General features: G+C 38.5%; 1 protein-coding gene across 1 annotated transcript in view; it reads right to left on the reverse strand.

The window, feature by feature from the left end:
* KIF26B (kinesin family member 26B) overlaps positions 1–16,188 on the reverse strand; it is a 272,342-nt gene that overhangs the window by 155,673 nt on the left and 100,481 nt on the right. The window contains exon 4 of the mRNA XM_054629924.2: positions 4,474–4,640. Within this exon, the coding sequence (XP_054485899.2) occupies positions 4,474–4,640 (167 nt within the window). The remainder of the gene's footprint in view (positions 1–4,473; positions 4,641–16,188) is intronic.

Here is a 16,188-nt window from a genome sequence, read left to right on the forward strand (position 1 = left end):
TAGTCTTTAAGGGAAAGCCCCTGTGTTTCCAGATTCCTTTGAGCCTTAAAACAGACATATACACAAAGATTGTATAGACTAACTATAAGGAAAAACAGCAAACATCAAAAGCTGTGTGATTAAATGAAGTTTTCCACAGTTATGCAAAAATCCAGGGAGGCATGAGATTCCAGGGTTTCTGGAGTGCTAAGTATTTAAAACAGCACAGCAGCTTTAACAAGAGGGCCCCACAAATACTGTCTTCATATCAGCTTTGTAGTTCATGCAAGACAATTTTTTAAAATATTCAAAAAGGATTCTCTGGAATGAAAGGGAAACATGTGGCATACTCAGCAGCATTTTGAACACAACATTCACTGTACCCCTTGGCCACAGTTCACTGCCTCACCTCCTCCTCCCCTGCTGCCATACCACAAGGGGATGGGGAATGAGTGGGGAAATGGTCACCAGCAGTTTTTCCAAGAATTAAGATAACTGTAAGTTGAGCTTATCCCACACTTAGTAACTGTGTATGCATTATACATGCAACTAAGTTTTTCTATTCTTATTTTGTCTTAATGTAAGAGCTTTAAGAAAAATTGGACATTCTGTTTGAAAAACATGTCTTGCAACATCTACAACAGTAGCATTGTGTGGCCCTCTTTAGTGTTTAGTTGCAAAAAGACATGGAAAATGATCCCTAGAACAGATTTTCAGACTACTTTCAAGATTATCTATATTCCCATTAGGCTCGATTAATCCAAATATGACTATATCTGATTTCAGACTGAGGCAGGCTTTTATTCCAAATACACTTACACTTCCTGACTAGCAATAGGAAACAACTTTAAAGACTAGCATCCAAAAATATCTCCTCCTTGTCAAGTTTTTTTACCTTTTTTTACCTCTCAAGTGAAATGGGCTTTTATGTCTCTCTTTTGTTCTGATGAAAAGTTCTTCCTCTCCAATAAAGCAAGTTTACTGTGATGGCAAAAACAAGGAACAGCACCAAGATCCCAAAAACTTTAATGTATTGCCATGGACCACAGAAAGGCTCTGGTCTACTTTTGAATTCTGGTTGAATTTGAATTCATGCTATTGCCCTCAGAGAGACTACTGAAACTCTACAGCCCAGTCGCAAGAGAGAGTTTTTATTCAGAAGGGCAGGCTCATTTGCAGTGTAGTCAGGCCAAAGCTGAAGTCAGAGTCACAGAAGTTTTCTCCTTGTAGAAATCAGCATAGGTAGGAATAAAATTACTGTGCCCACTGGCCTGACAAAGCTTCACCAGGGAAACAAGTGACAGAAGGCCCTTCCCTCAGTTCTTTGGCATTATCGGCAAGGAATCTGCTAATCCCTTAGCTGGGGTGGCACACTCTTACATCCTGCTGGGAGGACACAAGGCAAGAGGCTGTCACACCTTAGGCTGCAAAGGCCCAAAAATGCTGTGCTTCTTAGGACAAAGACGCAACTGGAGGTAGAAGTTAAGTCATGCAAAAAATTTCTAAAATGCTTTTTAAATGATTCATTATGAGTAAAGAATCTTAACATTATTTCACATTCACTAAATGAATTATTCTCATCATGAATGTGTACTGGTAAGAAGCAAGAATATTGCTAAATTAGCATGATTGAAGCACATCTGAGACAAAAATGAGCGATAGTCCTAAACAAAAAGGCAAATTTAGTGCTTGTCACTAAAAGCACAATTGATTGAATTTCAGTTTCTGTGTCTGAATCACCATTAGAAATTCATTATTCATACCTGTATCATCTAATATTCATAAGCCTACCAGCTGAGCACTTTGGACAGTTTTCAATGTCTGTTCCTTTAAAGCATTCACATACCGTCCCATGGGAATCCTGATGTGTCGTAAGTTCCCTTGCAGCAATATCCCAACAAATGACAATTCACAGAAGTTGCAGCCCTCTTAGCTGTTTTGGAAATCTGTCAGCTATAGATCATGAAACCTAACAGTCAATTATTGAGACATCTGATAAGTCTCCTGGTTTTTAAAAACACTGAGAGACACTGTGGCCTTAGGATACTTCTCCATGGCTCAATGCCAGCTATAGGCTAGTCAAGTGACTGTCACTGTTGAACCAGTAGTGCCTGAGAACAGAAAAGTTATGAGCTCCCAGTAATCCATGCCTGATATTTCAGAAGTAATTACAACCAAAAGTTCCATGGATGCCTTGACATTTCCTCCATACTAGAGTATTTTAGTTAATTGGGTTTTTTCCTGATGATGGATGTCTTATATCTGAGCCTCATCTGAGGTTTGCTTTGCTTGTTAGGGAAGTTCAAGTGAAATACTGTGGGTCATTATTCAAATTTCAAAAGAATAGGTTCTACTCTTCAACTCTGAACTTCGGCTTCATATTGGCCAATTTCTCTGGCTTTGTAATAATTTCTTACTTACAGTGAAAACATGGTAGGTGATACACATTCAAAAAAAAGCATATATAACTGGTAGTGACTACTTCATGTGCCACTGACAACCATAAAAAACAAAAGTTTAGAATTCATAGGTTGGTACAAAGGACTGTTTCACCTTGTAAAGAGTGCACCATCTTAATGAATTAGACAACCACTGCCTTCCACTTCACATTTTATAAATTCACGTACAAGTAGGTCCCTACACTTCTTACCACGACTTGACAGAAATGCAAATCGACACACAAGATGCAAAACAAAAATTGGTGATTTGGGTTTGGAAAACAACTTGGTAATTTTCTTGTTAAAAGGTCAAGCAGTGAGCAACTGACTTGAATTAGCTGCTTAATTGCCAGCATATGATGTAATTTGAAATCCAGGACAAAACTGACTTACATAAGTGATATTAATCCAATTGTGCAATATTCCAAACTAAACCAGGCACTTTTGTCTTGCTAAGTACAGTTTAAAAATAAACAGTCTAAACATGAGATTTATGCTGGACCAAGTACACCCAAGAATTCACAACATCAGCTAGAAGCTAACAGAGTTCTACTTAAAATGCTATGATTTACACTAGGGATTTTGAGTAAATTTAATTAGTTTCCTACATTTCAGCAGAGTATATTAAGAGCAAATGAATTCTCTCAGCATAAACAATGAAACAATGAAGAACAAATGAGTTAAGTCATCTTCATAAATCAATTCATGCTAAAATATGTGCTAATCCCAATCTGCACTCCAGCTAGATATTACCATGTGTGTACATTCAGCAATTTTAATTTAAATTGCCTGCAGTTAAACAGAAAAGGGCAGTAAACCAAGACCACTGTCATCATTCACATTTGCTATTGCAGCATCTCATCTGCAAAGAAAAAATGGCAGAGTTGCCTCAAACAACTGGATCTTCTAAAATGCTATTCTTAATCCTTTTACATGACTCACTTGCAGTATGACACTGATCAAACGCATGCAGGCCATGTTGGTGAGGAAAAATAGGAGAGGAAAAGTCTTTTTTCCAAATTTATGGAGTCCAACAACTTTATAAGTTTTCCATTTACCTTTAAAATAAAATAGCACGTGGAATTACTAACAGTTTGGCGCTCTCAAGGGAAGGCAGCTGATCGGAAAGTGCTTGAGGCACTTGCTCAAAGTTCACTCCATGTTTTGAAATCAAGATCTCTCACTGGATTGGACTGGAAGTGCTATAATAATGGCTTATTCTCCTGTTATTTCATTACTCTTCCCAAGTCAATCTTTTAATTAATAAAAAGCATTAAAATACAAGGATTATTTCAATGCCTTTTCTTACATAAGGGTTCAACTGGGCTAAAAAGATTCTGCTCTGTAAAGAGCACATTTCTGTACAAAAAACCATTTTTGTTAGTGATAATTGATATTTCACTTATTAGCTGATATGTCCATTTCACAAAACATTTTACTAACAAATCAATCAAGACAGCCATAAGATTTTTAAAATTAAACTTTATCTCATTGATTTCTTTTAATAATGTCTGAATATTCAACATAAAGCACATTCCAAGGCTGAATTTGGACTCTCAGGTCAGTTTAGTGGAACAGCAGGAACTGAAGCTGAAATCAGAAACAGTCTGAAAGTGAAACCTTGATAATTTCCCTAGATGGAAGTAAAATTCAAAAAGAAGTCTGAAGATTGCCACCAAACTGAACTAGCCACCACCAGTTAGCTCTATAGTTAATTGCCTCTCTCAGGAAATTACTTGGATGGGCCCTTCTCATTCAGGGATACACCCCTCTAAATATGTCACAAAGTCAAATGGTACTCCATAAGCACAATCACATTTTAACCCAAACCAAGCACTGAAGAGATACTTTACAGAAGAGGGCAGAAGTGCCATCCCATTTTACAGATAAATGCATATAGTTGGATTAAACAACATTTTCATGGTAATTCCTGCAAGTTTGTGATAGACCTGTATCTACACCCATGTTTTGACATGATATCCTTTTTCACTACGGAGTTGTCTCCTTTAAAAGAAGTTATGTGTCCAGCAAAGGAAAATCTGAGAATCTCTCTTACCTGGCAAAAAATGATGCTGCCACCGAGGTGCCTGTGGATACTTCACTGGCAACATATGTGCTCTGGGAAGCAGGGAAGCTGTACAGGGAGGGTTTGTCTGCATTGTAGCGGTTCAGTGCTGCTTCAGTCAGGCCCTCTCGACCAGTCTCTGTCATAAGCTGAGATATCTGAAGACAGAAAAAAAGCAGAAGTGTCATCAGCTAGAGCTCACTGGCTGACCCCTCCTAACCCAGCAATGCCTCTGGATTGCAGATGGAGTAAGAGAGAGGCACTTCGTTCACTCCCTCTTCGCTGCTCTGTGAACAAGCTTATTGCTGCTTTCACACTAATCTACAGTACTTAAGCTCAGCTCTAACCTTGTCTGCATTAGAACCAAGGGGATAAATTTATCCCACCACTAAAAATGTCAACGATGTATACGGTTTTCCATCCATATGGAAAAGAAAGAGTAAACCATAATCTTTACTTGGTCTTACCTCAAGATAAAAGAAAGATTAGATTTGTGCAAAATATGTATATTCTATTTCAGAGGGAGGGGAGGGCGGGGATTAAAAGGACAACATTTTTTGTCTTTGTAAAATAACACCTCTCTAGTGTATTAAACATTTTTGTTGACCTTTTTCCAGCAAACTCAACAGCATAGGAGAGAGTCCCTCGGGATCTTGGGCAATTTATCACCTCTCTGCAAAATTTGAATCATTACTATTCACTTTCATTGCCTTTCTTAAAAGGTTTTAAGCATCATGTGATTTCATTCTTCTGATGGCCCTTCTAACAATTTTTTCTTATTAGGAAGTCTCACCTCAGCCTTTCATAGTCTGAAAAGAATCAGAGTTCCATCAGACTTGACCCAGCTCTCCTCAAATCAACTGAAAGATCTTTGACTTCAGAGAAAGCTGGGTAAGCTCTACTGAAGCAACTCCTCAACCGTTTGAATTCAGTTTCTTGACTTCTTCTGCATGAATTTACAATGCTGTCATGTCATCTCCCATACTTCATGCAATTCCTAACAAATTCCCTTTCCTCCTTCCCTCATTTCCATGACAAATATCTTCTGTTCACCAATGCATGTCACAAAGTTGCAACGTATGCCTAAAAAGAACCCTCTCAGGTTATTGCTAGCAATCATCCACAGCATAGCTTCCCTCCCCCTGCAAAAAGTTTCCAAGAGGTAGTCCCTCACCTGTTCAATTTCATACCTCTACCTGAAACCACAAAAATAACAAAAGATCTTTGTGAGGCACATCAAAAAAATATTTGAAATCATCCTGAAGTTCTTTTTCCAGTTAGACTTTTATTATTTCACCTGCTAAACATTTCAGTAATTAAAGGCAAAGCTGAAGAACTGATTTTTATTTGTGAGGGAAATAAAATGGATATGGCAACATTTTTTAGGCCAACTATCATGCAGCCTCTGCTTCTCTCACAGAAAATTGCTATCCATTCTGCTATAGCTAAAATAATCAGTGTTTATCCTTATTCTACATACTTTTAGACCAATGAACCATAATACTTCAAGATCAGGAATGTTAAACTAGCCTCTCAATTTTTATGAGGAACCAGAAGATTGCTGAAAGTGCCCCCATCATGTTAATCCCATGCTGAGCCATTCCAATTTACAGGATTCACTACAAAGAATGAGCAGTGCTCTCAGAAGGCTATAGATGAAGACCTGGACTTAAATCATCTCATACTACTGGCAGAATGCAGGAATTTAGGCTGCCTGCCAGAATAGCTCCTTACATTTCCAGGGTGAAGGCAGACAGTTCTTCAGCATCCTGCTACCCTATGTATGTCTAGCTGTGGCACCCAGCACTCTTGAATTCACTAAACAATATTTCCTTAATTATCACATAATAGTTGATAACCCAGCTATTTATCTTTGTAATGAACTAACATAAGATTCTGCTCTGTCCCCTTCAATTATCCTGAAACCAAATTCCTCACCTTCCATGGGAGCTACTAAACAGACAACTGTCCCTTCAGAGAAGAGTACACATATAAACCTGGCCTCATCTTAGATCATCCAATGCAAATATATGTCATCAGGATGGATCATCATTAATTAATTACCATTGCTGGCAATGTCACTGGGAGATGTTACTCCCACGGAAAATGGAAAGCAGTTAAGAAGTTGGCGAGTTGACTTATCTCAGCTGCAATCATAACCTCTCCTTCTACTGCCAAATAAAGATTTGCAGCTCCAAATATGAATTTCACAGCCAGTGCAATGCATTTCTATTGGCATCAGCAGATCCCCTGAAGCTGTGAGATGGTGAGGCTTGAGAGAGGCATTTCAAACAATTGCAAAACAGGAAAGTATTTGTGTGTCTTGGTGTTTAGGACAACATGAAAGCCATGTCACATTGGTAACATGGTTTCTGCAATTGTAGAGACTTTTTGATGATCCTTGTCCACATCCACAAGTCTAACATGAACTTCAGAGCAATAAAATGCCTCAAACTGATTGTGCACATTGCTTGAAATGTTCTCAAGCTTCCCAGAAATTGTCTAGATGCTTGGTTTCTGAGGTTTTTTTGATAAATAGTTCTTAAACACAAGCACTCCAAAATAACCACTTAACAAATATTCCTTTAGAAAGATATAAACCACTGCCCCTCACCTATGCACTCAGAGAGAAGTGTATATCAGTCAGCAAATAGAATGTAAATGCTTTTTAATAAATAGAGATGAAGATTTTATAAAGCCTGTTATTTAGGTGACATTTTCTTATTGTAAACTACAAACAAAATTAAGAAGAAGACAGAAATAATCAAATATATTCACAAAATCTGTATTTGTGGAGTACCCCAAATAGAACAGAGACAAGTGAAAAAAATAATACTTATTTTAGTAATCACATGGGCAGATGCAGAATGGGGTTGTTCCCTAATTGTAGGGTTTTCAGTAATATAAATAATATAATATAAATGCTGTTTTATCATGTGTCCTACACAACAGTCCAAGTACTACAGGGATGGTCAGCTGCTCAAACTGCAAGTTCTGAAACATCTCTATGGTACTGACCACCAGTGCCTGCCTGCTAGACAGACAGCAGCTCTCCTGCCAGCTGAATCACACCACTTGCTTTGCTGCAGAAAACAATGTGAACCAAAAATTGTTCACATTGACATATCATCTGCAAAAATCAGCATCCCTGAGTACCCTCCTAGAGACACCCTGCATGGACACTCATAAAACAGTGTTGGGCTTGTGAAAGACCCATCCTGAGGGTCCAGCAACACTGCCTGGTTTCCTTACAGATGCTGGCAAACTTCCTAGGCAAAAAAATCTGCTTCTTAGCAGGAACTCGTTCAGAGCTAAATTCCAAACATAGATAATGTCTGTCCTTGCACTCCATTGATTTACTCTCCTCCTCAGCAGGGACACTTCTTAGTCAAGACCATATTACAGGGATACCAAAATGGGAATATACCTAAGACACAGAAAAATCAATATAAAATAGCCACAGTTCAGGATCTCCTAACCTAGAAATGATCTCCACTTTTCACACTTTTTACTTTCTACTATTGTGGGATTTTTTCAATAGTGAAATGTCTCTAGAAGCATCAAAAACGGAAATATTAACCTGAATTTCATTCTCTAATTCTTAATCTGAGAAGCCTGCAACACTACTTTGTGTTACACAGGAAAAAACCCACAGAAGTATCTTGTGATACTCCAACCCTCGTAACCTCTAACAGGTTTTGTCTGTACAAGTTTAAGTCACTCTATTGCTCTCTTTTCCTCACATCCCTTTGGTCATGCAGCCAGTGGAACCAAAGGGAAAGTTTGGCCGTGCCAGGCTGTGAACCTTTTATGTATCCACTTCTTTCCAGAGTACTGTTTCTATTTCACAAATTTGTACATGTGGGTCAATCTGCAGACTGAGTACCTCAATAGACACCAAGATATGTGCCCACAATATTTGACTGATAAATCTTCATTTGTTCCCAGAATCCAATACATAAAGCAGCGGGTAGAAAGGAGCCAAGAATATTCACATATCCTAAAACTACTGGCTTCAAGTCAGTTATTTTGCATTTCTTTCTTTTGTCTCACAGATTACGAGTGTGGAGATCATTCAAGCTATTAAGCCAAACTGAAGAGTGATATTTGAAGGCAATCTTACCATCTCATTTACTCTGTGCTCCAGTCACAGTACCAAATTAGCTCTTTCTCTTCTGGCCGTGCTTTTTAAGTTCAGACAAATGCAAACTTGAGTTAATAACCCAGGATATATCATGCATTTAAGGAAAAAATACTCATAGAACAGACATTTCCAAAGGTCTTGGAGAACTTTTTTCCCCATCCCAGTTCAAAGAACATAGTTGAAAATTACTCTTTGAGCATTAAAAAACTCAGGTGATTTTTTTTAAACCTTTTTTATTTTTCCACACTAACATATGCCTGGCAAGCACAGTTCATGGAAATCTGCCCCTTTACTGTCACCATCTCTCTTAGTAGATGCTGTTTCTGTACTTAAGGGGGAAAAGACTTGATTACTAAATTCTCTTTTTTTTTGTGAGTACCCACATAGTATATACATGAGGTTTAAGATCAGTTAATAGGATATATTTTGAGAAATTCCTTTATAGAATTTTTGGCAGTACATCACTGCCTGGATAAGCAACAAAAAGACAAAGCATGAAACAACGCAACCTTTCATGCCTCAATAAAAGCCTTTTAAGTGCACATGGAACAAGACAGATATCCCTCCCAAGGCTCCATTTTTTTCTTCTGTCTCATAAATGCAAGGCAACCATTAACCTCCTCTTTCTCTGCTTTCTGACACTACACAGCAAGAGTTGGAGATAAATCATGATTTAAATTCTGTACTTCATAGGAAAAAGATGGCTCTGCAGTTAAACCACAGGTGTCAGCTGGGATAGATTCTCTTCCCGTTCCAATTACAGAGTCTCTCTGTGCATAAGATTTGCCATTGTGCAGTATGAGGTTAATTATATTTACATAAGGGCATTTTATAGCCGAGCTCATTAATGTTTCTAAAACTCCTAACTGAGGACTCCCAGCTGAAATTACCTATGCATCCCTTACAAATGAAAGTTAGCATTTTTGAAAGATGTGAAATATCCATTGCCCTGGATGTAGTGAAGCATTCGGGAACATCCCCACAATCTAGCTAACATCAGTAACTGATGAATGAAGTGGATGCACAGAAATGTGTGAAATATATCCATATCTGAAGGTAAATTCAAAATATAAATCTGTGTTCAAGTTCACTATAAAGCAATTCTCAGTGTCCAGAATTCCTAACCTCAGGAGAGAAGCTCACCAGCAAGAAACTGAAGGTAGAAAGCTCTCTTTCATAACACACATACTCATTAATGACTTCTTTGGCAATCTGCTCTTTATTCAGAGCAGCACTGACTTTTCTGTCCAATAAATACTGACTAAATGACTTCCTGGGTTATTTTAGACAATAAATATCTACATTAACCAAGAAAAAAGTTCTTCTGAAAGACTTTTCTTTTAAGGATGAGTTGAGGGAAGCACTAAAGGATACATCTCTCAAAGCTCTGCATACCAAAAATATCATAAATTAATATAAACCTGTTTATAACACAAGCTTAACAACTTAATACCAATTTTTCCATTGTGCATAGTCAGGTACTCTGGCTGTTCTACAATATTAATACTTTACCTTCCAACCAACTCCTTTTGATCATCAGTTTCTTCTCAGTCATAACAAGATAAAGTTATTCTTCCTATTTGTCTCAAGGAGGCTGGTTTGTGGTGTATGGGAGTGATGACACAAGCAGTGGGAGGTGCAACCCACAGTACATCCTGCATGTGATCTTTCTTCTGACACATGCGTGGAAAACCAAATCTTTCCCAAGAAGTGAGCAGCCCTGTTTTTCCTGGGCTTGATCTACTAATTCCTAAACATTGAGGCAAGAATCTTATTTACAAATTAATTTTGAAAACTGAAATAATCTGTCTGCTTCCTTTAGTGCATAACATTTCACTGTCTGATGTGCTGGTACAGTAGATTGCAGAATGAGATTAAAAACCTGAAGTCTTCTGTCAGCCACCAGCTTCCCAGCCACTAAAACTGTCAGTGGAATTACAGTAACTTGCCTATAGGAAGCAGCATCAGAAAAGAAACGGAGTAGGAGCTGACACTTCTTGAGTCTCTTCAGAAGGGAGGTTAATGAAGAAAATATTGGAATTCTACCTCTCCTGCAAAAGGCATTTCTCAACAAGGGAATTTATCAGTAAGTAGTAGGCCCTCTTCCCATAAGTTAGCAATTTTCTCTGAGCCCTTCTGGTAATAATGACTTCATCCTTTTTGCCTAACATGAAAATTCTGCATTAAGTTTTGTGCAGTAACAAAAAAAGTGCAGCATAAATTTATGTTTGGTAGCATTCAAAGGACAAGATAACAGCTAGGATTCTTTATACTCAGTATAAAAAAGAAAGACAAATGTGGATAATTTGACATTTATTAATTTCATTTTCATAATTTTACCGTGTTGTGGGGAGACGTTAGCATGTGAAAATAGGAAAGATAAATAATAATGGGTCAGTTTCAAATACCCTTGTTAAATACAGCTTTAAATGTTTTGAGTTAAAGCTGGTAGAGTGTTTCTTGAACTACCATTAAACTGAAGTTGGATTTTAAGGGCAGAGAGGTAGAGAAAAAGAGAAATCTTGTGCTGCCCACACAACTATCAAATTATTAACACATCCTTCACAGGGCAAAAAGGAACAATTACACCATTCAATCAAAGCAGCTTGAAAGTGGTGGTGATTTCCAAAGTCATTCATCTTTTAATACACCATAGAGTACCAAGGACATACTCTGCATCTCTCACAAATCACTCACTACAACAGAAGACACATTTAAAGAATTATTCAGGACAAAGTTCACCTTTAGAAAAAAAATCATTTTGAATCAGTAAGCAAGTTCCTGTAGCTAAGGGCACTGGAATAATCCTACAGCATTCTGCCATTTGATAGTGACCTTTCTCTCTCTCAGTAAAATACTGAACAGCTCTATAACCAGAGATCACTGCAACTACTGATACAGACTCTGTTTGAACAAGAGCAAGACAGCAGATCCTGATAGCCCTTTCCTTGTCAAAAGAATGTGTTCTACGAGAAAGAGGCTGACAAAGGACACACATAATGTCATGCTGTATTCAAACTCTTTCTTGGATGCAGACATCCTGAAGCTGCTTACCAAAGGCAAGGCACTGTTCATCGTGAGCACTGAAACTCTAGAGAGTATCTTTGCACACACTTTGCTCCTACTTTACAAAAAGTTGCACACAAAATCTGCTATATTGATCCAGCAGAAAGGGCTACTGTAACAGCACAGATTGTGGGTAAACACTAAACAAGGCACCTTAGAAAGAGTGAGGTTTTTCCAAGGGAGAATCACTGGCATAGTAAGAATGCTGATTATGCTTTCTATTTAATCAGAATCATTATTTAGTCTAAACTACTTTTATTTAAACATAAATTAGTTACCATGACAGCATGTAGAGTTTAATTGCAACCTCCAGCTTCCTGCTGTCCAAAAGAAAGATGACTTTTGACTATTGCAGCCACCTCCCATGTCCCTCTAGAAAGCAGATAATAATGATGATGATGACTATCATCATTATCACTATTATTATTAACACAGATCCAGTGCACTCTTCAGCACAGATGAAATCCAAATTTTTGCAGGCATGGGCACATCTTCCCATTAAAGCTGCTAAGTTATATTTAGTTCCATGTCACGCTCAAGAGCTCATTAAATGGAAACATTTTGCCCTGAATTGCTGAATGTTTCAAGATCAGCTACTTAGAGACTGATCAGGCATCCAAATAATGGTGGATTCCTTTTCCATAAGACATTTTCCTCAATTTCTTACAGTTAAGAGTTCTGCCTTACAAAACAGGGGGGTTTTTTCCAGTTGGATCCCTCTAAGAGGCCTGGTGGGATTTATCCAAGAGTACTATTCAAGTGGATGGCTGATGTCATCGTGAGATGCCTCACAACGATTGCTGAACAGTCTTGGAAATCCAGAGAGGTCCTGATTGACTAAAAGCTTTGTAACACTATCCCAATTTTCAGGAAGGGAAAAGGAATGACCCTGGTGACTACAAGCCCGTCACTCTCACTTCAGTGCCTGCTAAAATCATGAGGAAGATCATACTAGGAGTTATTGCAAAACACCTGAAGGACAACACAGTCATTGGTCACAGCCATCATGGTTCTGTGAGGGGATATCCTACTTGCCAAACCAGACTTCCTTTTATGACAAGGTAACACACCTTGAATTCAGGACAGCAAATATCTACCTCAAATGAACTCAATCCCTGTACAGAAGTAGATTCAAGTCTGCAGTACTCCTTTAGTCAGAGTGGCACAGCATACAAATTTTATTTATTGGCTGCTTCTTAATTATCATACTGTTTCCTGAAAGGTAAGGCCTCTACCTTGTTACAAAACCACAAGAGCTATCAGAACTACCATTTTCAATACCCTCAAAGTTTTCTCATGTCCCTTCAGGATTATGCCAGCCTTTTCTATTCCTCTCCAAGGAAGCTACAGGCTGGATAGCCATTCTGGGGTGTAAATATGCAGGCCCTCCTTGCCCCAGAGGCCCTCAGTGAAGCAGACTTGCCCCAGGCAGACTCCCTGTAGGACTGTGAGCATCCCTTCCGAGTAAAGCACCATCAGCCAGGCCCACGTACGCGTCTCATTCACAAAGTTCCACCAGTGATCTCTGGTTATAGAGCTGTTCAGTATTTTACTGAGAGAGAGAAAGGTCACTATCAAAGTGATTGCATTTCTGAAGCTGAGGTACAGCTCTATGGCACTGCATGCAGGAGTAATGCATTTGTTATGAAAACAAGCTTTCATTTCTCTGATCAGTTACCAACTGCCAGCAATGTCAAGACATCATAAGAAGTTCAAATCTTACTGTAGCTGTTTCCTTATCACAAACAGCAATCTGTGAGACACTGACCTCTCACTTGTCAGTTGACAAGAACAGCCCTAGAAGCTACCAGAGTGTGACAGCATGTGGGCTTAACTTAAATGGCATTATTGACCCAGAAAGGAACCTCTTTCTGTAGCTAGCAAGAGAATAAGGAATAAAAAACACAATTTGTTTATCCACACATAGGTGGAAACATTAGTCTTTGTTTAAGCAAAGACACGTGGTTAAATTCTACCACAAAAATACAAGGAGAGAGAACGACTTCATTTAGAGTATGGAAAAATCATCTGACAGGCTTAGAGATTCCTGCAATGATTACTGCATAAGAATGTGGCATAATGCAGATTCAGTCCACGCACATAATCACCTCAAGGTGAGCAAGATCTTAGCCCCCCCCTTTTTGGGGGGCTAACATCAGTACACACCTGTCACTGTCATATTTTCTGGAAAAATCCCCTTGCCTAGGATTTTTCTCCTGGGAAGCTGAGAAGCCTCAGAGAAAAAAGAAAACAATATTATCTCATTTGCTTCTCCTGTGTTTTGCAGCTTTGGAATGTGGTTGGAGATTGTTTATCCAACATGTGAATTATTTTGACCTAATGACCAATCATGGTCCAGCTGTGTCAGGGCTCTGGAAGGAGTCATGAGTTTTTCTTTAATATCTTTTAGCTTTTTGTAAGTATCCTTTTCTCCATTCTTTAGTATAGTTTCAGTATAGTATCCTATCATATAATAATAAATTAGCCTTCTAAGAACATGGAGTCAGATTCAATCATTCCTCCCAACGACGTGGAACTCAGAAAATACCACACACACCGGGCAGGTCTCTTACCAACCTGCTCATGGAAAGGTGCATGGGTTTGACTCAGCGATCTAGAAAGTTCCTATTTGGAAATTAGTACCATTCCAGTGCCTTCCCCATCAGAAATAAATCATGACTATCAGCTTTTCTATGAACTGCTGACACAGGTTTAATCATATTAGTGCTGGCAGATACCACAACAATCCAAATTGCCCTTTTCTGTCCCCCTAGTATGAATAGTCCCTTGAAGATGCTCCTTCCTTCATTGTACCACTGTGAAGATGGGGCAACAGCTGATATCAAGTTACCAGTGCTCATGGGAACAGCCCATGAAAGTGTCTCATTTCCAGAGGAGTCTTTAGGTTTTTTTGCTAAAGAAAAAAACCCTGACTGTTCTGCAGAAGTTACACATCAGCAGGAGTGACCTCTATAAATTTAACAAGGTTGGTCTTTCTAATCTGTCACAATACATGAACACATCTTTCTTTCATGTTAATAATAAAAAAAATCTTGCTAACATTTTAAAAGTATTTTATTACAGCAACAATTATAACCTTTAACAGGAATACATGAAAAGAATGCAAAAGGTTCCAGAAGAGCCTTCAAATGAGACCAGGAACTGGACAGAAACAGTTGCTTCCTGCTCTGAAGGTCAATGCCTTAAGCCATACATTTGGTTGCCCTATTACCTTAGTTTGCATAGCTACAGCTGTTATTAGCAGTCATAAAATCACCCAACTGTAAGCATTTGACTTGGGGGCCACTTCCCGGGGTGAATTCCATAGACTGACAAGGTGCTCAGTTATGCTATGCTGTCTTCTGTTTGCTCTAGATTTATTGCCCTCTCAGCTAATGAAAGGGGGAAAAAAATAGGAGAAGCACATCCTCAACTGGACTTAATCAGATAAAAATTTAGTAGGTGCATACTGTAAATCATTAGTAAGTGAGCCTCTCTCTGTTCTGGTTCCCTTTCAGTGGCATAAATGGATCAAATTGTGACCATCAGCACACACATTTGGTATGATACTCCACTTGGAATGGGATGGATCTTTCACACACAGCACTGAACAGCCTCAGCATTTTACATATGCTCCTAGAATACTCCTATTTTCCAAGCTAATCATTGTTTTTGTCTCCTCTCATTTGCTGCAACTTCTGTCATGTTTTCCATTCAAATAGTTTGTTTCAGCTTAGATTTGCAAGCCTTGAAGGGATCGAAGCTAAGCACCGTTTTCCAGGCTCTAACTCAATACTACATTATCCAAAGCTGACCTAGGATTTAATTCAAGTGCACACAATGATCTGTCCCCAGTATATGCAATTTGCATTTTGGTTTGGAGGAACCATCATAATCCATCTTCACTATGACAGCTTTACAGTACAAAGATGACATTCCCACGTGTCCCCTTAGGGTCTTTGTACACTAAGAACTTTAAACATGCTAACTGTCCATTCTCAGCTTTAATTTTGAGCACATTCACTTGCAGACTGGGTAATTAATACCAATCCCCATCTCCACCGACCAGATGAATAAGGTCAGATGAAGAACAATATTTGGCTCTCATCACTGATTTTACTCTTTTTTAGAAAATGCTGAGACATACCTCCTTTACTATTCTCAGATGGGATTTTAAAAAATCAGTGATCAATTTGGAAGATATAAACTACAGACATGCATATTCTCAAAACTGCACCATTCTGAAAAATGAATTAGAGAGAGGAAGGGGCACAGGCTTTATTCTGGATGTACTCTACAGCTGTTTCTGAAAATGCAGGAGAGAGAACAACTTGAATATCCATTCAGCACTATGCAGCACTAACAAATAGCAATCATTCCTCAAGAGATGATATTCTTTCAAATTCCATCAGTATAACCTATCATGGCAATTTTGAGTGGACAAATAACAGCCTGATTCATCAGGAATTATTTTCCTCTAAAACAGAACACAGATC

Source organism: Agelaius phoeniceus, chromosome 3, assembly GCF_051311805.1.
Source record: "Agelaius phoeniceus isolate bAgePho1 chromosome 3, bAgePho1.hap1, whole genome shotgun sequence".
NCBI classification, from domain to species: Eukaryota; Metazoa; Chordata; class Aves; order Passeriformes; family Icteridae; genus Agelaius; species Agelaius phoeniceus.